Source organism: Phaenicophaeus curvirostris, chromosome 6 (genome assembly GCF_032191515.1).
Source record: "Phaenicophaeus curvirostris isolate KB17595 chromosome 6, BPBGC_Pcur_1.0, whole genome shotgun sequence".
NCBI lineage: Eukaryota > Metazoa > Chordata > Aves > Cuculiformes > Cuculidae > Phaenicophaeus > Phaenicophaeus curvirostris.
Window position 1 is genome coordinate 34,104,725 of NC_091397.1, and position 25,814 is coordinate 34,130,538.

At 43.1% G+C, this 25,814-nt stretch overlaps 1 protein-coding gene across 1 annotated transcript in view; it reads left to right on the forward strand.

The window, feature by feature from the left end:
• The first annotated feature begins 1,394 nt into the window (after positions 1–1,394).
• LANCL2 (LanC like glutathione S-transferase 2) overlaps positions 1,395–25,814 on the forward strand; it is a 32,530-nt gene continuing 8,110 nt past the window's right edge. Inside the window, exons 1-7 of the mRNA XM_069859748.1 lie at positions 1,395–1,661; positions 12,415–12,532; positions 15,414–15,621; positions 17,915–18,062; positions 18,677–18,823; positions 22,151–22,333; positions 24,418–24,594. Of these exons, the coding sequence (XP_069715849.1) occupies positions 1,497–1,661; positions 12,415–12,532; positions 15,414–15,621; positions 17,915–18,062; positions 18,677–18,823; positions 22,151–22,333; positions 24,418–24,594 (1,146 nt within the window). The 5' untranslated portion in view covers positions 1,395–1,496. The remainder of the gene's footprint in view (positions 1,662–12,414; positions 12,533–15,413; positions 15,622–17,914; positions 18,063–18,676; positions 18,824–22,150; positions 22,334–24,417; positions 24,595–25,814) is intronic.

A 25,814-nucleotide genomic window follows, 5' to 3' on the forward strand; every position in this document is an offset into this window, starting at 1 on the left:
ATGTCATCCAGAGGGACCTGGACAGGCTGGAGAAGTGGGACTGTGAGAATCTCATAAGGTTCAACAAGGCCAAGTGCAAGGTCCTACACCTGGGTTGGGGCAATCCCTGTTTTCAGTACATGATGGACGATGATGTGATTGAGAGCTGCCCTGCAGAGAAGGACTTGGGGATGCTGATCGATGAGAAGCTCAACATGAGCCAGCAGTTTGCGCTCAAAGCCCAGAAGGCCAACCATATCCCAGGCTGTATCAAAAGAAGCGTGGCCAGTAGGTCGAGGGAAGTGATTCTGCCCCTCTATTCCTCTCTTGTGAGACCCCCACCTGGAGTATTGTGTCCAGTTCTGGAATCCTCAATGTAAGAAGGATATGGAACTGTTGGAACAGGTCCGGAAGAGGGCTACAAAGATGATCCATGGGCTGGAGCACCTGCCATATGATGACAAGCTGAGAGTTGCGGTTGTTCAGCCTGGAGGAGAGAAGACTCTGAGGAGACCTTATAGCGACCTTCCATTCATAAAGGCTTGTGGTGATAGGATGAAGGGGAACAGGTATAAACTGGAGAAGGGCAGATTTAGACTATATTAGGAATATTTTCTTCATGATGAGAGTGCTGAGACACTGGAACAGGTTGCCCAGGGAAGTTGTTGCTGCCCCATCCCTGCAGGTGTTCAAGGCCAGGTTGGGTGGGACCTTGGGTAACCTGATGCAGTGGGATGTTCCTGCCCAAGGCAGGGGGATTGGAACTGGATGATCTTTAGGGTCCCTTCCAACCCGCCATTTTCGGTTCTTTTTTTTTTTTTTTTTTGCGTTTTTTAACACGTTTCGGCTCCGGCTAGCACGCAGCCAGCAGCCCTCGGGCGGAACGAGGCGAGGCGGACCCCGTCCCCCCGGGAGCTCCGAGATGCGCCGGGACGTGGGGGAACCGGGGCCCCACGGGGACGAGCTCTGCGGCGCGGCCGCCCTCCCCCGCCTCCTCCCCGGCCGCCGGGGCCGCCGGGCGGGGCCGCGCCGCTCCCGCCTCCCCGCTCGGGGCCGGGGCCGGCGGCTCCTCTGCCCTGCGGCGGCGCCCGTGGGGCGGCCGGGCTGCACCCGGGAGGGGCAGCAGCGGGGATCCAGCCGGGCTGTAGTCGGGAACAGCTGAGCTCTAGCTGGGAGAGGCTGTAGGCAGGGGCTGGGCTGTAGCCGGGGCAGGTAGGTTGTCGCCGTGGGGCGTGTTGCAGGCGGGGGCAGGCGGTCTGTAGCTAGGAGAGGCTGCAGGCAGGGGCAGACAGGGGCGGGAGAAGGAGAAGCTGCCGGCAGGGGCAGGTGGGGACAGCTGCAGCTGGGGGCAAGCGGGCTGTAGCCAGGAGGGGCTGCAGGCAGGAGAGGGCTGCAGGGTCCCCGCTGCCCCGGAGCAGCTGGCGGGCGCGGCGCTGGCGCTGCCGCAAAGGCTCTCCGGGGCGGAGTGTTGTCCCCCGCCGCTCGCCGTGCGGGAGGCGGGCCGGGGGCCGGCTGAGATGGGAGAGAGCATGTCCAAGCGGCTGAAGCTGCAGCTGGGCGGCGAGGCGGAGATGGAGGAGCGGGCGTTCGCCAACCCCTACCCCGATTATCCCGGAGCCGCCGCCGCCGAGGCGCCGCTCCCGCCGCAGGACGAGTCCCTCCCGTTCGGCGCCGACGGGAAGGTGAGTGCCCGGGGGGCTCGGCCTGGGGAAAAGGGGGCACCTCATCGCTCCCGGAGGCCGGAGGCGGGCGGTGCCGGTTTCCTCTCCTGTGTGGCGAGATGGCCTCGGATTGCGCCGCGGGGTGGAGTGGATGTGGGAGCCGGGCTGGAGCCTCCCGGGGCAGAACGGGCTGGGAGAGGTGGTTGTTCAGCCGGGAGAAGAGAAGGCTCCGGGAAAACCTTAGGGCAGGTTCCAGTGCCTGAAGGGGGCAGCAGGAGAGCTGGGGAGGGACTGTTTACAGAGGCTTGTAGTGATAGGACATGGGGCAATGGGTATGAACTGGAGAGGGGCAGAGTTAGACTAGACATAAGGAGGAATTTCTTCACCGTGAGGGTGGTGAGGCACTGGCCCAGACTGCCCAGGGAAGCTGTGGCTGCCCCATCCCTGGAGGGGTTCAAGGCCAGGTTGGATGGGGCTTTGGGCAGCCTGATCTAGGGGGAGGTGTCCCTGCCTATGGCAGGGGGGTTGGAACTAGGTAATCTTTAAGGTCCCTTCCAACCCAAACTATCCTCTGATTAGGAAGTATTTCTTAATGGAAAGGGTTCTCAGGCACTAGAACAGGCCCAGGGAGGTGGTTGAGCCTGGAGGTGTTTAGAAGACAGGTAGATTAAGTGCTTAGTAGTGGATAAGTTGGACTAAGTGGTCTCAAAGTTCTCTTCCAACCAGATGGTTCTACGAGGTTCAGATTAGACATTAGGAAAAATGTCTTTGCTAAAAATGTCCTCGGGCACTGGCTGAGGCTGCCGAGGGAGGGGGTGGAGTCACTATCCTTGGAGTTATTTAAAAGACAGGTAGATGAAGTGCTTAGGGATATGATTTAGTAGAGGACAGGTGCAGTTGGAGTCGATGATCTCAAAGGTGTTTTCCAACCAAATGATTCCTTGCCTCTCTCCATTTTGCCTTGGAGCGCTGTGCCAGTCCATTTTGCTGGCTGGGCTCAGGTCAGCAGGGCTGGGTCAGTAGCCTGGCAGCTCCCCAGAGGAGAGGCAGGTGAAGGAGGGAGCTCAGCCTGGACACAGGTTGTGGAGTCGGTGGAAGGGTCTACTGTAAGCATTTTGTTTTCCCCCTGAGTGAACACAGTGAAGGCCCTGAGGGTTGGTGCTGCCTATGCTGGGATGGCCACACGCCACTCGCAAGTTGCCCAAGTTTCCCTAGAGGAAGCACACAAGGAAGGGGAAAGATGAGCGTACATCTGGGAAAGGTGATTTCCAGTGACAGCAACCTCAGGCTTTAAGTGATGCTGGACCCTTCTCCCCAGGATGTGTGTTTATTGACACAGAGATATGCTGCCGAGACAGGCACCTGGCAGTCAAGTTGGCCCAGCAGAGCTTGGTTCACAGTTCTTCCTGCTCCGCTTGTCTCCTCAACACCACATGCTGCTGGTTGGGGAGCTATGTGTTTTTTAGGCACTGAAGCTGCTGTGGCCCGTTACCATGCAGGCTGACTTAAGCTGCAGAAGGAATATCGGAATGTGGACCTTCTGTCATTGTGATCCCCAGGCAGCCTCAGCTTTCAATACTGTGCTGCTTCGTCATCTTTTGGCTGGTGACACTGTATGGTGACACTGCCACGTGCACCAGGTGGGAAGCTGGCTTAACTAACTCACTCAACTGTGAATAAAGGAGACTCGGATCTCTATTTTCCTGCTCGTGGAAATAAGGAATTACCTTAATCTACTGATAGGGCAGGACAAGAATGGTTATGCCCAGCAGTGAGAGCAGCATTCTTCTTGAGCATCATAGGAATGAGCAGGACAGCATCAGCTCACCATCAGTCCGAGACAAGGAGAGGTTTCACTGGTTGGTGCAGCTGAGGTTTATGGAGTTGTGTGTGGCCAAGCAGAGCACACAAAAGAGAATACTTCAAGGAATTGCTGTCTTACTGTAATAGCTAATTGCAGCTGTTAACGGTAGAATTTGGCACTTGGAAAGGGTTATAAAGCAAGCGTAGGTTTGGAAATGAAGTTTGCTTTGCTTTTACAAAAATGTCTGGTAGTATACAGAGTGCTGGTAAAGCTGATTTTTTTTGTGGAAGAGAACTCTGATTTATTTGTTCTTTTATATCTGGCTCAGTATATGAAAAACATCCAAGTGTGATAAGTTCAAGTACAAAGGCAGAGATGAGATGGTGGAACAGCTACAGCTATATATTGTTGTCAGATTGGTAAAAAACATACAGAGAACTTTATTCTAAGGCCTTCTGCAGGCCAGTCATCCTTCTTATGCACCTGCTTCAGATCCCACACTTTGTGTTTATTTTTTTAAAGAGAAAATAAGCTTTCATTCACTGCTGATCTAGGCTGACTACAGCTTTCAAAAGTGAGAGCTGATATTGGAAAAAGATCAACTTCCTTTATTTTCTTTTTCTTTTCTTTTTTTTTTTTTTGAGAATAGTAGCTGTATTGCAGAATAGTTCAACTCTGATTTGCTTCAGATTTAATTCTTGAATGAATCCAAATTCAGAGACGTTCTTTGGTGGCAAAGCTGAAATGAATTAGTCAAGAATTTCTAGCCCTGTATTCATGTTGAGAATGTCTGTTACGCTTTGCTGTTGATTACTGTGCTATTTTACAGTGGTTGTAAATGTTTTTTCCCAGCATCAGTGGTAGATGACCCTCCTTGTTACTCTGTGGCAGTTGCAGCTACTTGTGCAGCTTTGTTTGGAAAATATATTTGAGCAGTTGTGTAGCTGTGTATGTGATAAAAGGTGGTGTCTGGGCTTTGTCACATTCAAAAGTAGGAAGCTCCTCTGGACAAAGATCATCCTCTGTACCACATTGAAGTGATATAACTACAGCAACTTCCAGTGGTCTTTGAATTCTTTTAAATCTGGGCATTTCATAGGATAAGGCAGATGTGACTTTACACTTTTTTTGTTTGTGCATAGCCAAAATCTGAGGAGTTGTCGTGCATATTTTTGGGATAGAACATAGATAGGAATACACTTATGTGTATTTATGTTCTTTGCATATTGTCGATCCTAGTACTATCCTGATTTTTATGGGAAATCCTGATGAGTGTTTTTGATATGTTTTTGTTGTTGTTGTTGCTTGTGGTTTTTTGTTTGGGTGGGTTTGGGTTTTTTGTTTTTGTTTTTTTTTTTACATTTAACAGGCTCCAGTCCTATCAGAGAAACAGCTTAAAGCCCCATTGAAGCCAAAAGGACTTTACATGTATCAGGGAATCTGTTTTGTAAACTGCTGTTCACAATAGCACAAGTTTCCTGAAAATGAGAGCAGCTTTCAGAAGCCTTCAGTGAGCTGCGTAATGTCTTCCTCCTGTCTGCTGCTGTGTGGAGGAGTGAGCACTGAATGACTCACGTAATGACAGCTAGAGGTGTGCAGGGCTCTGCTGTTGTCATGGAACACAATGCATGTGATCCATTTGATTTCGTAAGCTGCCACGATCGCCATCTAAAATTCATCTAGCTGATAAAAGGACAAGAAGCTCTTCGAGTCGTTGTCTGAAATGTGAGACAATTGGGACAAAGTGCTGCATATAGAATCATGTATTTGTATGCATAAGGTACAGTTCAGGAAGCTAGAAGGTGTGGGAGCAGGAGAAGAGAAAACAAGATTTTGGGCTGCTGATTTGCCTCCTTACAAACCATCAGAGTAAATACTACAGTTACCTAGATGGGCTCTGGTCATGTAGTTGAAATGCACTTTTTCTTAACTAGATCTCTTCACTCTGAAAGCTTTGTGGACTTGAATTGTTTCTGTAACTTGTCTGAGAAAGCTGAAGGTAATAATCCATCAGGCAGTATTAACAGGTGTTATCTCAGAGTGATCCAATAGTTTTCAAAATGGAAACATAAAATGGTCAGGGGGGCAGAGAAATTAATAGACAGCTGTGGACTGAGAACAAAGCATATTCCCTAATTCATGGGGAAATCACTTTGTCAAATTTCATTTCATTTTTAAGTCACTGTATTTGTTTGTTGGGGAAAGTATTAATATTTGAAAAGCATATAGTCTTCTGATAGTTTTGTCTGATTTGCAGGCAACTGTAGTTATAGACTCCCCTGTTCTTAAATGTAGCAGCATCAGGCTATGGGCCTGTGCAGGTTGGAAACCAAAGAGTAGTGTATCTGATCAGTATTGTGCTCTTGCTTTTGCACCTGAACTGGAGCGGAGCAACTTATAGCTGCAATTATTGTCAAGACTTGTTGGTGTTGTGTTGCCCATAGCTGTAGGTTGGGGACCAAAAATGGGAAGGTCTGCACGGGCTTTATGTAAGTACAGGCAGCCAGTTGTCCTGGCTCAGAAACTGTTTTATCAAACCCCGTTGTTACAAAGCTGTAATGGATTTCCTGGGAAGGGTGAGGAGAGCTTGCTTGCAAGACAGCAATGGCTTGTTCAAGGACCTGGCTTCATGGGTGACCACTAATATCAATGCCCACTATCTTTGGAGCCGCCACGGTTCTGTGGCTACATCCATTCATAGCATATTTAGGTAGGATTTAGGAGCCACCTTCCCACCATCAGCAAGACAGTGACTTGGGAACCAAAGGTAGTTTGATCTTACCTGCAACCTCTGGATTTTGTGTGTTTGCCAGAAAACCGTCCCTGGTTGTCAAGATGTTACCACATGCCAGCCCTCAATGTGATTGTCTGGATTTGTGGAATCACAAAGGAGTAGTCTTTACAGCACTGAAACTGGATTCAACTTCAGACAGGTCACTCGGGCGCCCTACTACTTCTTTTCTAGGCCAGCTCTTTCTTGATAAGTTTTCTATGACTTGCCATAGCGTTACAAGGTTGTGTGTTCTGACAAATGCATACAAGGTACTTAATTAGGCCCTGCAGGGGACTCCTTGCAAGGAAGCTGTTTTAAAGCTAATGATGCTTATTGGCAAAGATTATCACTTAGTGGAGTTGCAGGATATTTACTTAGATCATCTTTTGGGTGATTTAATGGTGTTTTGTTTCCTGATACTTTCTCAGTCTCCTGTTAGTTCCACTAATCCCTTTTTTCAGTCTTCCTCCTGCTTTAAAATGAATTTTTAAAAAATAGATCTAAAGTTATTTGTCACTGCCTCACTATTAATTTTCCTCCCTGTGGTGTTTTTTATATCTGTTGGGTAGTCTCACTGGGCGTTTTAGTTGTCTCTCTGGAAGCAGCAAGCTCTCTCTGTTCTGGGACTGATTCTACAACCACTTACACTAAAGGGGATCGTACCACTGATCTGGAGGCAAAAGTGAGCCTCCAGAGCTGGTAAATATTTCTCCCCACTGTTTTGCTGAAGTTATGGGGTGGGGTAGTTGAGCTTCTTGAGATCTCCAGCTTATTGGCTGTTTCCTTGCACCCCCTCCCAGGTGCATGCTATTTTAATAGAGGGCAGGTTCTGTGTCCTGCAAATTGTGTTTCTGTTGAAGGGAACCTGGTTTTGTTTTTTGACGAGCCTCAGTCAAAATTAAGACTCATTTTTCTGAACTCCTCCACTGTTACTAACTAATGGCAGCCTGTATACAGAGTCTGGGAGGGAAAGCTGCTGCTTCTTTCCTGCACTGTGCATCAGCATCGAATACTGTTTAGCGCTTTTGTGATTCTTTCATACTGGAAGCCTCTCCTGTTATTCAGGACCATAACTACATGTTTACGCCTGTTTGGCCTTAGTCAGATGGGTTCAGAATGTAGGGACTCTTTAAAATCAAAACCCAAGTTCAGATTAAGTTGTCTCATGTCCATGCACTCTTCGCTGGTTTCTAGGTTTGCCTTGCAGACCTGTGTGTTGACAGAGTTGTTACTTTGGCTAGTTGCCTGGGCAAGTGCAATAAGAGGTATACTAATTTCTGGTGAAAATAAATTATATTTGGAATCTTAACTGCCCAACACATATGCTGTCAAGATAAATACATGGAATATAGCTTCGCTCTGTGTGTCAAAATAATTTAGACAGTATTGGTAGAGGGTTTAGCTTTTCTCGTAGCTTGTGGACCACCTAAAATTGTCCCAGCTAAGGCAGAGACCTCTTGGTGAACTTAAATCCTACTCACAGCAGACTTTGATTAACTTTAGTTTTCAAGAAGTAGTGTGCTGGTGTTTCGCTTTCTGTTTTCCAGATCATAGGATAATGTTCCTTCGTGCCTGTTAATCATGTTTATTTTTGTTACCAATAATCTGAAGATTTTTTAAGATTCTTTATGATAGTTGAAATCTTTAGGCTTTGGATTTGTTTGGTTTTTTGCAACCTAATCACAAATGAGACAAATCACTCCTTCTACACACAAATACATCAGAGGCACAATTTAATTATTTCTTACATACTTTAAACAATTCTTTCTGTTGTTTGAATTCTTTCTTTCTATTGTTTGAATGAGTTGCTTTTTAATAGTGTTTTTCACAGCCTCGTTTTCTCTGAGGCAGGGTGGTGCCAGCCTTAAGCCTATTCCTGAGTTGACATGTGTAGTACTGTAGTAGTTTGCTTACACCTATTGATTTTTGTCTCTCTTTCCCTTCCTTCCTCTTTTTTTCTGGTGGTTTTTTTTTTTCCCTTCCCCCCCTTGCTATTATACATATGGCACTAAGTGCCAGATCACTGAAGAACAGAGCAATGTGTTCTACAGGCAGCAGTGTTTCGAATAATTTGTTAAGCATGTGGTTTTGCAGAACTGGCATTTGTTTCTGGAAGGACCTGAGTAGTAGCAGAGCACTGTGTTTAACCGTTTCAGAGGCCGAGTGATAAAAATGTCTTAGTATCTGGTATTTTTGGAGAAGGGAAAAAAGCTGCTCTTGGAGCTGTAACAATCTTTTAATTTAGGTAATAACAAAGTAAACCTTATTTTTCTGTACAAAAAGGCAGGTCGCTTCCCAGTTGACCCTGCTGGGTTCTACATGTGGGATCCTGCAGGAGCAGGAGTATTGAGACCTCATCCTGCTTTAATAAACCAGTGCTCCAGTGCGTGGGTGTGAAACCTGGCTCCCGTACAGTCAGTGGCAAAGTTCCCAAGGACTTTACTACAGCCAGGATTTCTCTGTTTTGTAGAGCTGTGAGTTGTCCCCCTCTCCATGCTCCATTACCAGTGCCTGTCATGTAGTCTTCATGCAGTCTTCCATGCAAGTTTGGTTTTTGAATGAGTCTTCACTGCAGTGCCGACTTGAACTGTATTTCTTTTTCTTCCATGAAGTTTGCTTTACCTGAAAGAAAACCCCATACGCTGTTATGTCTTCTGTACTGCGTATCACCAGGAATAAAGTCACTTCTCTCTGAAATCTCTTAACCTGATTTTAACTCAGATAAAATAGAAGTGTTATTTTACTTGTTCAGTAGGTAGCACTCTATGTATAGGCTTCTGTGTAATCAGTCACTTCCTCCTTCAGTCCCCCAAAACTGATGGGTTTAAATAGAACAGTGCAATGGTAAATGGGGTTAATAATCAGATGGTTGTTTTGGGGCCTGGTGGTGGCAAGAAAGACTGGTGTGTTAGCAACTCCTGAGGAGACTGAGCTCAGGTCTCCATTTTCCTGCCATCCTGCCATAAGTCTGCACAAGTTCATTGGCATAGATGTGCTGAGATGCAAATAAATGCTTTGACAAACATTGATATTGAAGTGTCTTTGACAAAAGCAAATGAGATAACTTGCCCTGTGTCTGTCAAACCAGAGTATTTCTTCTAACTGCAAAAGGAGTGCCCTAAAGTTTCCTTGTTGTGTTGTCAGACTTTCTAAGCACTCTGATGTCTGGTCCAAATCTGCATGCTTTAATTTAAAACTTGCAAGACTTCAAGTAACAGGCTTCTCTTACCTGCAAGAAGTCATCATATAAAACACATAACATAGCAACTGCTGTATTGCCTCATCTGCTTTTGGTGCTGGTTTGTTGTAAAGCCACAGCTGTAAAGCTGGATCTGGCTGTAATGGAGAGGTAGTTCAGTAAGGGCTGGTGTTCTGTTTTAATATCAGCTGCAAGGGAAATGTGCATTTATTTAAGGAGATTTTTATTTGCCTCATGATGTATTTTTTTGGAACCTCTGTGTGTAATTTTAGTGCTGGGTTTAGCAGATTTGGGTTCATTTTAGGAAACCTACAAATGAAAGAAAGAAGATAGGGGTAACAGGTCTTGCTGACAAGGACAGTGTAGTTTGGACACCATGTCACTGGAGCCAAAGATGAGTGGTGTTAAATACATGCTTATATTTCTTAATGTTTTTGTTGGCTTTAAAAGGCTTTTGATTGGGGGGTAGCTCTGCATACTGCTTACGGCAGTGGAAATAGGGATATAGTTCAAATAAATCACAAAGCAATTAATTTGTGAAACCAACATATTCTGTATTTTTCTACATTACTTTTGTTTCACTCTGATAATGAGTCTTTCTTGGTACCATAATCAATACAGTGCAGGGTTTTGTTTGGTATTATGGGGAATGAGCTCTCATTATTTGTGTTTTGCCAATCTTAAACTTGAGCAGTGGTTGGGATGATAGTGTTTGTTCTTCCTGCAGCAACAGAGAATTGATGCAGCAATTGGATTCCTGGAGAGAGACATTTTTACCTGTTAAAAATACTCTTCAGCCCCAGTCTGTTATGACCCAGGAGTAAACGTGATACTGGATATCAGAGGTCAGGCTTCCTGGTTTTTGTTTTTCCCTACAGGAATAGCAAGTGTCGCCTGCAGAAAAGGCTCAATGCCAGCTGGAATCATTCTCATGAAATTAATATGCTTCTTATGAAAATCAGCCTGTGCTCAACACGAATTAGTGTGCTTTATGCTCAGCTGTAATGCTGCCATAAGATTCCTTGAAGGAGGTTTATAAATCTTCTAAAGCCACCTTTCAACATTCTTTTTTTCTGTAATTAATTTATTCTAGTGCATGTAAACATCTGTTATAAGCTTATAGTGGAATCTTATCAAATGAACAGTGTCAGAGCTCTGTTGTTAAAGCTTCAGAGCAACCGAAAAGAAAAATATAGTCAGTGGTGGCAGAGTGGGTAGGTACCCAGGGAAAACTTTGTTGCCACTGATAGCCTAGTCATAGTGGCATAAACTTGGGAGTAGTTTTGTTTGGGCTGATAAATTATTATTATCATAATAAAATACTTTCATATGTGCATTTTTCAAGCACTGAATCAAGACAGGTAAGCTCCAGTTCCCATTTTAGAGAGAGAGAAATGCCAGCCAGAAATTACTTGTATGGGACTGATGTTTCAAAGCAGAACCCAAATGCCCTTATGTTCTAGTCCTCTCCTCCTGCTTCTAAGTAGTTTGATCTAGTGTTTGATAAAAAATAATCCTAATTTGCCAACAGCAGGTGTATTGTCAGAACAAAAAGCTAACCAGCCTGTTTGTGATATGCAGTAGATAAACAACCTGGGAGTCTGAAACCTTAGTTCACTCTTGTCATGTAAAGTGAGCGCTATGCCTGGATGCATCCGTGTGGATACCCTCATGCTGTTTCACCATATGCCTTAGCCTTGGCATAGTTGTCATTTCAAGGAGAGAAGCTCTGCCCTTGGAAAAGGTTTTGCTTTGTGTTGAGGCTTCTCTGAATGAGTTAAAAGGGAAGAGGAGTGTCATGTTGTGTGTGCATTGTACAGTTTCCTACAAACAAAGGTGCTTAATACCATATTAAGGCCAAAGACTGGACATCAGATGCTTATTGTATTTGTTTGCTACTTCTAGAATTACTGGAGAAGCTTAAGCGAGCTGTAGCTCCTTCTTAGAATGGTATGTGTGTGACATGAGATATAATGACAGAATTTCCTTTTTCCTCCCTATCCCACCATCATATAATGGATTTGAACCATTGACGCTAGAGACTTTTGAGTTTGTCACGGGACTTTTGTGATTCCTATTATCTTTCTGATAAATCCAAATCCATTGCATAGATGTTTGAATTAATTGGTTTTTGTTTGAAGTTCTGCTCTGAACAAGAGTACAAAGTGTGGTGTATTTTGAGTAAGTGGTTGTGTGCTGACATCCAGGATCTGTTGCATATCTGTCACACATACAATGCACCTCGCCTTTTTGGGATGTGTTGTAATAAAACAAGAACTTGACTTCCTAATGAGGTAATTCCTCCTTTCTTGCCTTCCATGTGGTGATCACAAACTAGGACATGGAAACGCGTCTTGGATTTAGAACAAAAATGTGAATACATCATGGATGATGTGATTGAGGACATCATTGAAGATGATACCTTGACTTTGACTTGATTGTCTGAAATATGAGCATTTCTTTTCCTTTAAGTATTTCCTGCTCCATAATTGCCAAAAAAGACCTTGTGATAAGAGCAGACACCTATTACACAGGACTTGTAGGTTCACTGTGCTGTGTTGGTCCATAACATGGTCATGGTCTCCAGGACGCTGGAATGGAGTGTTGGCCCATGGAGTGGCAGTTGATGGTTGTCTTCTGTTTGCTTCTATTCACTTTTTACTCAGCTCAGAGAAGCTTTGCTTCCTGTATTAAAAGCCTGAGATAAGTGGCAGCGTGTACCTATGTACTGCCACAGACTCCATAGCTGCTCTTCGTGTCACCTTAAAGCATCCCCAGATATTTTTTGTTTAATATAGGTACTAGTAATTTATTCTAATAAGTAACAGAATGGGAGACACTGGAGATGAATCACCTTGACACTGCCAATAACTGCATGTAGTGTTTATTCCCTAGTTACTTTTTGATTATTTTTTTTTCCAAACAAGAAAGTAGAGCAGCCAGCTTGCATTTGTGAATTCTTTCCATTTCAGATTCACTCTTTTTCTCCTGTTTTCAGGTCAGTGCTCGATTCTCAAAACGGATCCAGACAAAAATAAAAGACCTCCTTCAACAAATGGAGGAAGGGCTGAAGACGGCTGATCCACACGACTGCTCTGCCTATACTGGCTGGACTGGTGAGAAAACAAACACACTTCATTCAAATTCTAGTTAAATGGCATAATTAGGTCTATTCAGAAGAGGGGATTCAGATATTCTCACAGGAGTGGCAGGAATACTCTGATATAGGCATTTGTGTAAGTTGGTTTCTTCTAACTCTGGACTCTTGGTCACTGCTGTCTGGAATGACTTGCACTGATTTCAGTGGACAGAGCAACAAGTTACAGGGAGGTAATTGGCTTTTGTATACAGAGGTTTTTATCTTGCAAAAGGAGAGTGTTTTCTAAGGCCACTTCTTTTTGCTTACCTTCTAGTTTTTTTTAGTATTTTCTTGAAATAGGTTATTTATCCAGGCTGGATGAAACTTTGAGGAAGCCATCGCAGTGGAAGGTGTCCCTATCCATGGCAGGGGGATTGGAACTGGATGATCTTTAAGGTCCCTTCCAACCCAAACCATTCTATGATTCTGTGATTTTAATCTTCTTCTATTCAACTGACTGATAGTTAGCAGTTGTCTGATGGTAACAGCATCTTCTAGTCATTGAGAGTGTTCTGTGCCCAGGAGCTTGGAGCCTTAAGAGCTCTGGATAATTTGGCTCTGCTTGTTTTGTCTGTACAAAAGTGGTAAAATGAATGTGTGAGGAGGGGATAGGATAGAGCTGGGATCGCAGGGCTGTGAAGGGCATGACAATAAACAGGTGTATGCAAGTGCTGGTTATTGCTAGGCACCATCATTGGCATCGCATCGCTGCTGCTGTCCAAACGTGAGTGAGCCCTTCTGATCCTTTAGGCAGAGCCTGCAGTTGTCAGTCCTGATGTGGCCACTGCTCTTCAAGCTGCCAAAACGCTTTTCTGTCCTGGCCTTTTAAGTGCCACCTTGCTATTAGAATGGTGTATTCTGTCCCTGCTCTGTCTAGCTCACGTTTCAGACATACTTACGCTTTTAGCATAGCATGTTTGAAACGTGCCCTGAGGAGATCTATTCTTTTTGTGTTGTGCAGCTTTAAAAAACTCCAGGCTTTGCCTCTGCTCAGGCTTAATCCTGGCAGTGCAAGGGTAAAATTTCTTTGCTTTCTTCTTAATGTTTCCGTGCAGATGGTGCTGTGGGTGTACGGGTGGGGAAATTTTAGACAACTCAAGCTGAAACAGTAGATGTGTTTCAAGGTCTGAAAGTGAGTGGCTGCTAAGTGAGTGCAGAAGATCTCAAGTGGTGGGCATTCTCGCGTTGACATCATGAAATGGCTCCTGGGAAGCTGTGTTCTGACACTGTGACTGACAACTGAAGTTATGGCTGATAAACCAGGGCCTGCTGAAAATGAGTCATAAGCTAAAAGTAACACAGCCATTATTAGCTGAAACAAGAAGATAGATGAACAAGTAATGCAGTCTAATGAGAGCTGGGTTTTTCCATCCTGCTTTCGTAGGTCACTGCTACATCTATTCCAAGCTGTAAACTTCTTTCAAAGCTTCTGGGGAATTGACTCCTAAATAAAAATACTTAAATGATGTGGCCTTTAAAAAACTTAGTGAAAGTACTTTCTTCTCTAACATGCTCCTTGCAGCATTTTGCCAGTGTGCAAATCAGAAAGTAAATGCAATGCTGAAGAAAACTGCTCCTGCTTGTTATGTACCAAATCTAGACAAATGTTATTGGCAGTGCACAGTCCTGAGCATTGGCTTGAGCTTTGTGAGGCATCTTTGAAATCCTGGAGTGTGTACTTCTGGCACATCACAGTCATGAGACTCGTGTAAGAGTCCTTCTTGCTTATACAAGCACTGTATGTGCCACATGTCTTGGAGGAGCCACTTTAAAGGTGTTGCAACGAGGAAGGATTGGATGAGCTGGGCCTCATGGCTACTTTCTGATCATCCCTTGATCAGCCTGGATGTATCTACACATTTGTTGCAACATAAAAAAGGGTTACGGGGACCCCAGTAAATAGCCCCCAAGTTCTCGTGCCACTGAATTGGGCTAACCAAGCTCTACTGCTCTTCTCTTGAATTCATCTAGAAAGGCCTGTTCAAAGCCAGTCCAGAGAACATCAGAGTATGCACCTGTAGTCTCGTGGTGCTGCTGTTCTTGTACTCCACAGGCAGCTTCTCTATGGAGCTAAGCAGGCCTTGGGTGTACCTGCCTGTAGTTGTGGCTCAGGAAAGTTCAGAAATGAGTTTGACATGCAGTAGGGTCTGGAGGTAAAGGTTTTGCTTCTGCAGGTGTATGCTTACATTTGACCAATAAACAACACCTAGATTGATTTGTTGCACTTTCTTCTGTCTACGTTGTTGCAATTTTTAAGGTTTGTTTGGGTTTTTAATGGTAAACTATGTAATGAGTTTAGTGGAGCAAAGCTTGATACTGGCTTCTGGCATTCCCTGAAGACTTATTTGCTTTCTGGCTTTTACAAACCAGCTTAACTTGTAGAAGTGAAATACCTTTAAGGCTTATAAAGGCTTTGGCAAGTTGAATCCAGAAACTCATCAGAAGATCCTTTTACAAATCAAATAAAAAATAAGTCACTTATTGCATGTAGTAGATGAGTATTACACAGTGTATGTGGTCATAGACATGCTTGTTAGCCCATGTTTTTGAGTGTTCTGTGATTTCTCCACCAAGCATTCATACATGTGTCAACATTTTCTTCTTTCTCTACAAATTATTAGTCTACTATTGGGCTTCTGTCTGATAATTTTTCTTAATTTTTTGTTGCAATGCAAATGTAATCAAAATAGACAGCCTGGTGTCTTCCCACTGCATAAGCTAGGACCCTTGACTGACATGCTTTAATTGCCCAAATACCTATCTGCATTCGTGTTACTGATTCAGAAACACTGAAGAGGGGAATTTTATATACTTAGAAAAGTAAATGAAACTATCACTTTTTCATGTGGTTGTTCCAGGTATTGCCCTCTTATATCTGCAACTCTACCGCGTCACGAAAAACCAGAGCCATTTACAGCGATCTCTTGATTATGTGAAGAGAATCCTTCGCAATCTGAATGGCAGAAGAGTCACTTTCCTCTGTGGTGATGCTGGGCCACTGGCAGTGGGTGCAGTGGTTTATCACAAGCTGAAAAATGACTCTGAATCTAAAGAATGTGTTTCCAAGTAAGTGGTTGATGATGGGAAAAGCCATGCCCTTCATTTGTGGAGAGCATTGGTTCAGTAACAGTAACAAATGGAATTGTGGAGGACAGGATTAAAAAATGGAGATGCTTTCTCCCCTGATACATTTTCAGTAGAAGAATACAAAGTAGTCTTTATCTTTAATAAAGCAGGCTTACACTTGGTGCACATTTAGCGGGTTATCTTGAGTCCTGTAGTGCTGTAAGGACAAGATGTCCTGAGCATATCTGTAGTACATGCATGTTTTGATTTTGTCACATTGAAGTGACATTTAACAAAAGCTGCACGCTTGTCATCAGCAATATGTAGTGCTTGTGCAGAATGTGATGCTTCCTGTAAAGCGTGGGTCTTAATTGTGGATTCATTACAAAACATGTAAACTGCAGGGATCTGGAAACATTCAGACAAAAACATGGGATATTGGATTGATATGTATGAAAGGTTTAATAAAACAAAGAGGAGATATTTGCTGAACTGTTAAAGGAAAGGGCTTTAATTAGGTCAGAGCATATGAAGGGTAGCCTGAAAAAATTTCAGCCCCTTTTCAAAGTAATCTAAATGTAACAAGTGTATTGAGAAATCCCATTTAGATGTAGACCTTCCTCAGAGAACTGACTGTCCCTTTGCTGGTACGAAGCTGACTGCTGTCCTAGCAAGGGCTGGAAGCACTGGAGCCTGTATGGTTTACATTTGGTGCCAGCAATCCAGCTGCTATCAGTCTAGCACCTTGCACCACCAGAATTTGCAGACTAGCCTTGTGTCCTCATCTCTATTCTGGTTTGTATTTGGAAATACAATTTGTCTCTTTCTCATCTAGACTCCTGTTGTGATTAATCTTTGCTGCTGGCCTGAATTAATATTTCAGTTTTGAAAGAGGTGGTAGGTTTGGGTTTTTTGCTTTTAGAACTGGCAGTAAACTTAGGAATGTCAGTATGGATGCAGCTAAGAAAGCTGTGTTGCTGTAAGCGTGAAGCACGAGTATAGCAAAATGAAATTAGCAATAAATCTTAATCTAGCCTCTCCTTGGAAAGTCATTTCTAGGAGGAGGACTGAAAAGGAGGTTTGATTATTTGTTCCTTTTCTTCCTTTTTTATGTTTACAAATATATTCCTGACACCAGCTGAGTAGTACATAGAATCATAGAATGGTTTGGGTTGGAAGGGACCTTAAAGATGATCCAGTTCCACTCCACCTGCTATGCCTGCTGTCAGAATGTAATCGATGATTGCACTTCAGCTATTTACCTTGTAACTGTCCAATTGTATGATTTGAATAATAAAACTTAACAGCAGACAATTTAGCAGAAAAAAATATTGTTCCATGTCCAAAGAGCAGTCCCAAGACAGGAATGGTAATATAAAACTTCTTTTTCTTTTTTTTTTTTTGAGAGTGGCTTTTCCTTAGTATTGAGCAGTAACCACATCAACAAGCCATTGAAGTTTGTGTTTTTGTTTCAGCATAATCTTAGCATTAACATTTCTGCTGCATAATAGCTGTTGGGGGCATCTGGCAGTTGAATTTAGTCTTAATCCAGGTTGTCTTTTTCCCTCTCCCAATTTAAATTGTGATAATCTTTATGGTTTCATCTAATTGCCAATTTAATCACAAAAGATAGAAAAAGGCAGGAAGCGAATAGGCAGGAAAGCCCTGCTTTACCTCAGTTCTGATGCAGACTGGTGGAGTAATAGCAGGAAGTCTTTTTGGAGCAAATGAGAGTTTCAATGGCCAGCCCAAGGTTTATTCTGTTGCTAAATACAACCAAAAATCTGGTGCGTAATAGCAATGCCCATTTCAAAACTGAGCTGCTAAACGTTCAAGACTACGTGTTGTCCAGGAGGGGCAGTGCTGGATGGTGCTGTTAATTTTTTTGGTTTTGTTGTTTCCCTCTTAGATATCTACAATTAAGGGTGAAACTGCTTAGGTGATGTCCCCAGAGACAGCAAATGGTGCTCTGTATTTGTTGGAGTAGTTTTCCAGCCTCATCCAGTCCCCGTCCTGCATCCATACATCTGTTTCTGTCCACACAAAAGCCTGATAGTTGCACTAATACTCACCTGGCTTTGGCTCAGACTTGCCTGTCTGTCAGGGATGGCAGGCACGCAGAGCTGCCGGGGATAAACCTTGCAGCCAGCTGAACTGGGCATGACTGAAGGGAAGTTGTGGGGCTTTGACACTTGTTCTGCTTCTGGTTTGATCGATGGCTTTGTGCAGTTCATTGTCCAATATGGCCTCCAGAGAAGATGCTCTCACTCCTCACCCTCCTTGTCTGATGCAGGTTGTTGCAGCTCCAAAGGACAGTCATAAGCACAGATGCTGAACTTCCAGATGAGCTGCTTTATGGCAGAGCAGGTTACTTATATGCCTTGCTGTACCTGAATGCTGAAATTGGTCCGGACACTGTCCCACAGTCTGTTATCAAAGAGGTAAGATAATTTCCTCTCTCCTGTGCCACAGTGTGGTTGAACTGGAATCACTCCTTCACATAATTCAAGGGATTGAGAAAAGAAGGCTGGAGAGGAGAGGGACCTAGGACTGGGAACTCCGTCTCATCCTTCCTTCCAGTCTCTTCCCCCTTTCCCTGCTGCCCAGCTGGACTAAGACAGGCCAGTGCAGGTGGGTCGAAGGCCGGTCATGGAAATGTATCTAATATGTAACTAGTTTTGGAGCTTTTGAGGATGATAAATTGCTATGAAAAACCTTAAGAAAAAAATATGTAAGTGTTTAAGTGAAAAGGAGAATTCAGTCTGGGGAAGGTGCGTTACTGTTCTGTAGGTACCAGAACCAGAGAATGCAAGCCTGGAAAAGAATGATTGGGAATACTTACATATTAACCTTCTACTTTTAGAATTAATTATAAATGATTCCTTAATTTATGAAAAACTCCTTTTCTACCTTAACACTCAAGTCAAACTGAATTTAATATTGTTGTCCTATCACTGTTTATTGTGGCTTATTCTTCACTGTGGTTTTATTAATGAAAAGCAAAACCTTCTAAATTGAAGTAAGTGAGACAGAAGGGATGTGTTCTCTTTCTTAGGTAATAGATGCTATTATTGAATCGGGGAAAACCTTTTCAAAGGAGGAGCGGAAAACAGACCGTTGTCCTCTGTTGTACCAGTGGCACAGGAAACAATATGTTGGAGCGGCCCATGGGGTGGCTGGGATCTATTATATGCTCATGCAGGTAAGACCATCTTCTGTGGGCTTAGCTAAAACACCCGTGGTTTCTTGTTTTGCATCAGAGGATCTTATTGTCAGCTGTTGTACACGTGCAGTGTTGTGCTGGGCCAGGGTCTCACAATTTGGTTTTAAGCCCTCCGGCACAGAACTATGCAGAGCTGGTAGTCCAGGCCTTTGGTAGCAGAAGAAAACTGTGACTCTGGTGTCCTTACATTAGAGTGAATTAACCCTTGAGCTGCAGTTCAGAGCACTGGCATTCCAGGAGCTAAAGTTTCCTATCCTCACCTGAGACTGTGAGGTGCTTTCTCTTGTCCTCATACTTCTTCGAGTGCCTGCAGTTAGACCAGCTAATTATTCGCTTACCATCCATCACTCTTGATCTTAAATTTTTTGCTTTTTCTAAATGAGTGCACTACTGGTGTCTCCTGTTCTCCTGCCCTCTATGCCCTTGCTCTCTTCTCCAGTGACTTTTATTTTCCACTGTTTTGAAATTTCTGGAAGACTCCTTAATCTCAAATTAGTCTTCAGTATGCTTTTATGCTTTAATGTTCTTCTTATCCCTGCTAACACTCCCTCAACAGTATGATGTTCTTTAGTGCATTTATGACCCCTGCTCTCCTCATTCTGTTGTCCAGAGTGAGATTCCTTTCTTCTGTATACCACCTCTTTCCCACATTTAAATCCATTCCCCCACCCCCGTCCTGAGATTCTCCGATAGGATTATGATGTTTTTCAAAGCAGACCTGTATATCTTATTTTTCTTGTACAATCTGGAAAAAGAGCCTTAAGATTCATTATAGAAGATGGCCATAGTACTGTAAAATTTGTATTGTGCCTGTTTCTGGTTCTTAAAGGTGCTGCTAGTCTGTGCATCTTTGTAAGTGTTAATTTTCTTACCACCTCATGCAGAATGACTTTTCTTCAGGAAAGTGGAAGGATTGTACGTCCTCACGGCCTGAAGCTGAGTACAAATATTCACTGCAGTAGTGACTGAGCTGGTATTTGGTGTTGCCACTGCTCAGCTGTTTTGTCATTTGCAAAAGATGCTGTGACTTCTGTCTGTCTGTTTCAGATTAGCTCACACCACTTCCACCGGTAGCTGAGGCTAAAGCAGCTGACTTTGCTGTGGAACTGGCTAGTGCTCTGCTACCTGGGGGAGGTCATAACCTCGCTATAGCCATTTTTGTTGGTGACTATCTCACTGGGGCCTCAGGCTGATCTAATTTGCTGTGCCTTTATCTTCACTTCTTGCTTTCTTCAACAAGCTGGTCCAGGCCCTTCCAGCTCCCTCATCTTCCTGGCTTCCACTTTTTCTTTCCTGGCTCTGCCCGATTTTCTGAGAAACGTCCAGTCCTTTAAAAAAGTCTCTTTAAAGGCTCTGTCCTTCAAGGCTCATAGCAGAAATAATCACATGGTGCTTTTTCATTTAACCAGAAGTCAGTCCGTCTACATGTTAAAATTGTAACTCTCTTTTCCTTTACGTATAATTGCTGCTTTTAAGAATTACCACAAAGCTATTGTTTATGTAGTATTAGATTACTGTCTCTTCACTGTACATTAAATGTTGTGAGTCATGCAAAGTTGAGTCATCCACTGCAGAAGAAGATCGCACATTGAACTCCATCCTTTCCCCATCATTCCCATGCCAAATGAGGAGAATCTTTCTGTATTTTCAGCAAAGAATTCAGGAGATGGTTTGTTGAGTCGTTGCTTGATAACAAAAGAAAAGGGCAGCCAACGTAGCACCTGGGGTACTACACCTTTATGAGGAAACACGTATTGCTGGATTTACTTACAGAAGACTCATGGAAGAATAAGAGCTCAGCAGTGTTAAATATTTTTGCTGTTGTGCTGGGAACCTCAGCAGCTTGGGCAAAGAACTCGGATCTTCTAAGCATCACAAAGTGAGAAGGAGGTTTGTAAAGAGCTCTGTTCTACTTGGATTTGTCTTCCAAGGACAAACGGGCTAGGCTGTTCTTGCTCAAGACTGGAGGCATTTATTGCTGGTGTCCATCAGCTTTGCATTCTGCTGCAGGGGTACAGCATGAAATCAGTCTCCCAACCCCACAGGTCAGTGTCTGAGTGAGGGCTGATCAGCTGCAGGGTGTTCTTCATGATAAGATGATCTGTATTCAGGTGTGAAGGTTTCTGTTTCAAAAGTGCAGAGGTTTGCTTGAGGGATCTGGTAGGTAAAAGTCTGGCAGAGAAAAGAAGTCTGAGGTGAAATAGAGGCTTTTGAGTTTTTCAGGTTACTAAAAATGCAGCTATTGAAAATCTTCACTTGGCCGTAAGACTGGTAATTGTAGCAGTGTTTTAACCTACTGAATGCAAATGTGCTGGAGCTGGTGGGGAACAGTGAAATTGTATGACATGGAGTCAGTAACAAAGACTAGTTAGTTAAACAAAAATAAACTCAGTTATTAGGCTCCTGCAGGCTCCAGTTTTTGTAGTTGTTCCCACAGCTTGCAGGAATTCCAGAAATCAACATAGCCTGTGTGAAAATAGAGAGCTCTCTTATGAAAACACTATAAAATGGGTCGATAGAGGAGGGAATGCCAACTAAGAACAACTGCAGACCCAACAGATACTCAGCTTCTAAACCTTTACTTACAAGGAGTATGCTGATTGGAGATATATTCTCCTTTGGGCAAAGATGTAAACTAAATAGAAGAAATTAGAAAGAAAATTCAGAAGAGCAATCTAAGCATGAGTTGGTAGTGCAAAGATGTGTAGCCACCTGGAGAAGTAGCTGTTGCTTCTGAAATTGGAAATGCAGATTTATAGCCCATAGCTTCAGGGGGTTTTGTTCATGATGAAAAGCTTTTTAGCCTTCATAAACCTTTGCCGTGTGTGCCACTACATACACTTTTCTTCATTTGTTGGGAGATAGGACAGATTTGTCCACCTTAGTTATTTTTAAAACAAAATGTGTAACCCATTGTGGTCTAAGTGTGTATTATGAGGAGCATATCTGTAAGGTCATTTTTCTCCTGTAAGTGTTCTCTCTACCTTAAGGTATAAAGAGAGGCCTGGGAGTCTTCAAATCCGTATTCTGTTCTCACTTCTTCCATAGTCTTTCTGTGTCACCTCCAGGAAGACAGGTAACTTGGTGCCCCAATTTCTTTGTCTGTACAGTAGCTGTAAAAACACTCTGCACGAGGGTATTGTAAGCAGACACTAATTAAATCTGTATGAAGTGATTCAAAGTATTTGGATCAAGGACGTATATGTAGGATGTTTGAAATTAGATTATAGAATTGAGTGTCGATACACAATTTTTTACTACATCTGTTTATAGGTTTGGTGGGTTTTTTTTTAATGTTTTCTTTAGCCAATTGCAAATGTGGACCCGGAGACCCTGACAGAGCTGGTGAAGCCAAGCATTGACTATGTGCGTCATAAAAAATTCAGATCTGGGAATTACCCATCATCACTGAGCAATGAGACAGACCGACTGGTTCACTGGTGCCATGGGGCCCCTGGAGTCATTCACATGCTCATGCAAGCTTACAAGGTGAATCATTTTTGTGTTCATATAAACACCTGTTTTTACAGAGAAACCTGTATGTGGGCCGGTTAGATTGTAAGCCTTGCATTTTACATCCTTCTAGATCTAGACTCTCAAACCAGAACCGTATACTAGGCACCTAAAAATCTAAAAATATTTATATAGTTATGTTTGTAGAGAGGAAATAAGTGAGTAAAATTGCTTCTCCAGGTGCTGCTAGTTACTAGACTTCAGGCTTTCTTGGAAAAGGACCATGCATTTAGACAATTTGATATTAGTGACCTGGATGTGAGTACATTGACCTAAATTCTTTGAATCTTCATCCCAAGAGTTTGAAGAATTTATATTGGTTTTCAAAAGTGTAGGTTCATGTGTTTTGCCAAAGAATGTCTTCCATAAATTACTCCAATATTAAGATACAGTTCTCAAGAACTTAATGTCAGAGCAAAGATCCCAGGTCCCTTTCTAGGACATAAAGATAACCGCTGAGCTACCATAAGCCTTCTGTTTGCTCTTCTCCATCCTTAACTGGGTTTGCTATCTCTTTGGTGTTAGGCACTTCTGATTTGCATGACATTTGAAAGTATGCCATTTAATTAAATTTATGCAAATTGATTCTTGCTTTTGACAGCCCTCCTTGGCAGATTCACTGGTTGGCCTCTGGGTGGGCTGATGAAAAGCAGGCTTGGTTTATGAATAATTACTCATGCTTCTACCTGAAATGTGAACTGCAGATCTCTTGCAGGACTGCTGAATGTAGCAGCAGTCACAGTTGCTTTTTCTTTGGACTGTGGTAGGAGGTTGACTTGACACTGCAGACTTCTTGTCCCTCCCACTCCTTTTCTTTGTTAATGTGATTCTTTCCCCAGCACAAAATGTTTTGCAGAAGTTAAGAGGGATAGGACCAAGTTCTGTTTAGCACTCTCCTGGCCTTTTTTTGTTTTTAAGGTGATGGGACATGTGATGATTTTGTTTAACTCTGTATTATGCTTTTTGAAGAAGCAGTAAGAAAAACTGGAGTATGTTTTGCTGTCTGTGCTTTCATAGCCAGCACAGGGACATGCCATAGCAGCCAGCAGTGTTTGTCCTGGAAATCAAATGGCCTTAAGTTGAAATGTTACAGCTAAGTAGCTGACACAGCCTGTTCAGAGAGAGGGACTTTGTTTATCAAGCTTGTGGATTTAAGAACATTGCATGTTAATTGCTTCTTTTACCTTATCAGATAGCCTGGCAGGGGATGCTCTCTGTAAAGAACTAAGTCTACAGTACTGCATCAATTAATTTTTGGTTTTATTTGGTTTGTTGATCTGTAGAGTGACTTAGGCAGAGAGGATCAAAAAAGTTGCCTTATAAAGCTGGAGGTGTGATGATGCTCAGCTGAGTTACTTGCTTTTGTTTTCTGCTCTCTTGATGGGCACTCTGTGTCCAAAATGCACTTCAGTTGCAATGAACTCTGCAAAATTGGTCCTTTGCCCAAACTGGTTAGCGCTTCTGAGTATTTCCAGTACAAATAATAATCAAGTTAATAGAGTGTTCCTACTTGTCCTTGTGACTGAGAGCGCTGCGCTATGCAAAGAGGTATTCTTGTGCATTTTTTACATGGAATTGAAGGCAGATGATGAGTAATCAGGAAGAATTACTTGGGAAGACCAGTACCTAGCCCTTTAGGACCAGATTCAATGGCCAGTATTCCATGCTGCATTTTTTGGAGGCAAGAATTACATTTCTGTATTTCAAATCAAATGATATTGCAGTTTGGGAATGGAGGGAAGAAGCTAAAAAGGACCACACACCCTTTAAATGGGTTGTAGGTTGTAGAATCAAGGGTGTTGAGCTTGAGTTTTTCCTTTAGGATCCTGATTTCAGAAACAAAAACTTGAGAAGTTTTTTCTTTTATCATGCAGGGAAAGGAAAAACAACTTAGTAAGAAAGGAAAGGCAAGTCTATGATGAATGAATACTTAAAATGCAGAATAATTATTTATGGAAAAACCCCACACCAACAGTGAAACATCTCTCAGGCCCAGCTCCCTTCTGTTTTCATTAGCGCTTCAATTTTTCTGTGTTTATTATCTGTTTTTTATTCCTCAGATTTTTAAAGAAGATAAATACTTGAAAGATGCTATGGATTGTAGCGATGTCATCTGGCAGAGAGGTTTATTGAGAAAAGGATATGGAATCTGTCATGGTACTGCTGGCAATGGCTACTCCTTCTTGTCTCTCTATAACCTAACTCAGGACAAAAAGTACCTCTACCGAGCTTGCAAGGTGAGCTCTGAGGCATCCCAGCAAAACTGCTGTTCCCTTTCACATCGTAACACCTGTGCAAGAACAAACTGTGATAGAATTAAGCTGTTGTGTGTGGTAGGGCTGTACTGGGTGGCTGGGTGGAGCAACAGGGTCCCATCACTTGCTCCCCTTTACTCACATTTTGTCTGGACAGCTTATGGGGCATGCAGCATCTTAATTTGCAGAATGTAGTATACAAATATTCTGTAAGGGCAGAGGAACTAAACACTTATTCAGAAGAAAACAGAATCTGAAAAACAGCCTGCCAGAACAATAACAGACTAATGTAGTGTGGCGCTAATTATTCTATTGAGAAAACCACTGTCATCCTCAGCTCCTCAAGCCATACCGTTTGTAGTCTTTTGTAATTATTTGTTTTCAGCCTACTGTCTGTTTGGGCTTTTAGAGCTCTGAATTGCAGTTATTAAATTGCTCACTTAGATTTATTTATTTTTTTTGTTTTATTAATACAAATTACAGAGAAAGACACACTCAGAATTCTTCCACTAGAATTATGCAGGTTCTGTTATCAGCTCTGACTATGGCAGCAGCTACCAAAAGAGAAGGCTTTCTCAGCCTCTGTTTCCTCAAGACTTCTGATTTGTTTGCATTTGGATTGGTTTGTTGGGTTTTGGGTTGGTTTTTAGCTTAATTCATGGATGTTAGGTTTCATATAGCATACATAGCTGTTTAGCTGGGGTCTTCTAGAAGTATTGTAATGGGAAATTTGTTGAGTTGCTTCTCAGGTGCTTTCAGATTAGCACTGGCCACATGTAAAGCTATTGTATTCATCTCCACTGTCATCCTGTCCTCCATCAGCAGAGCTTTAAAAAGTTGCTGCTTGTCTTGCCTTACATTTACCAAAGCATCATACCAGGAGGACACCTGTAGGCATACTTGTGTCCTAGAAAATGTGATAAACCTCTGGTACTCCCATGGCAAATGTTTGACTCTGTTACACGTGGACTTACCCACAGCACCAAACAGGCGTTGCTGTCAGCACAGCTCACAGGCTCTCTCTGGCATATTCCATGCTAGGACATCTTCTGTGGCTTTGTGCAGCATTGGCAGCTCCTGTTTATGCTGCATTTCTGCCTCAAGAGAGCCCTGATGTTCTTCCATACCAAGGTAGAGAAAAGCAAGCATATCTGTCTCAAAGCCAAAGAAGTAAGAGACTCAGTTACTTACCTGAAATCCCT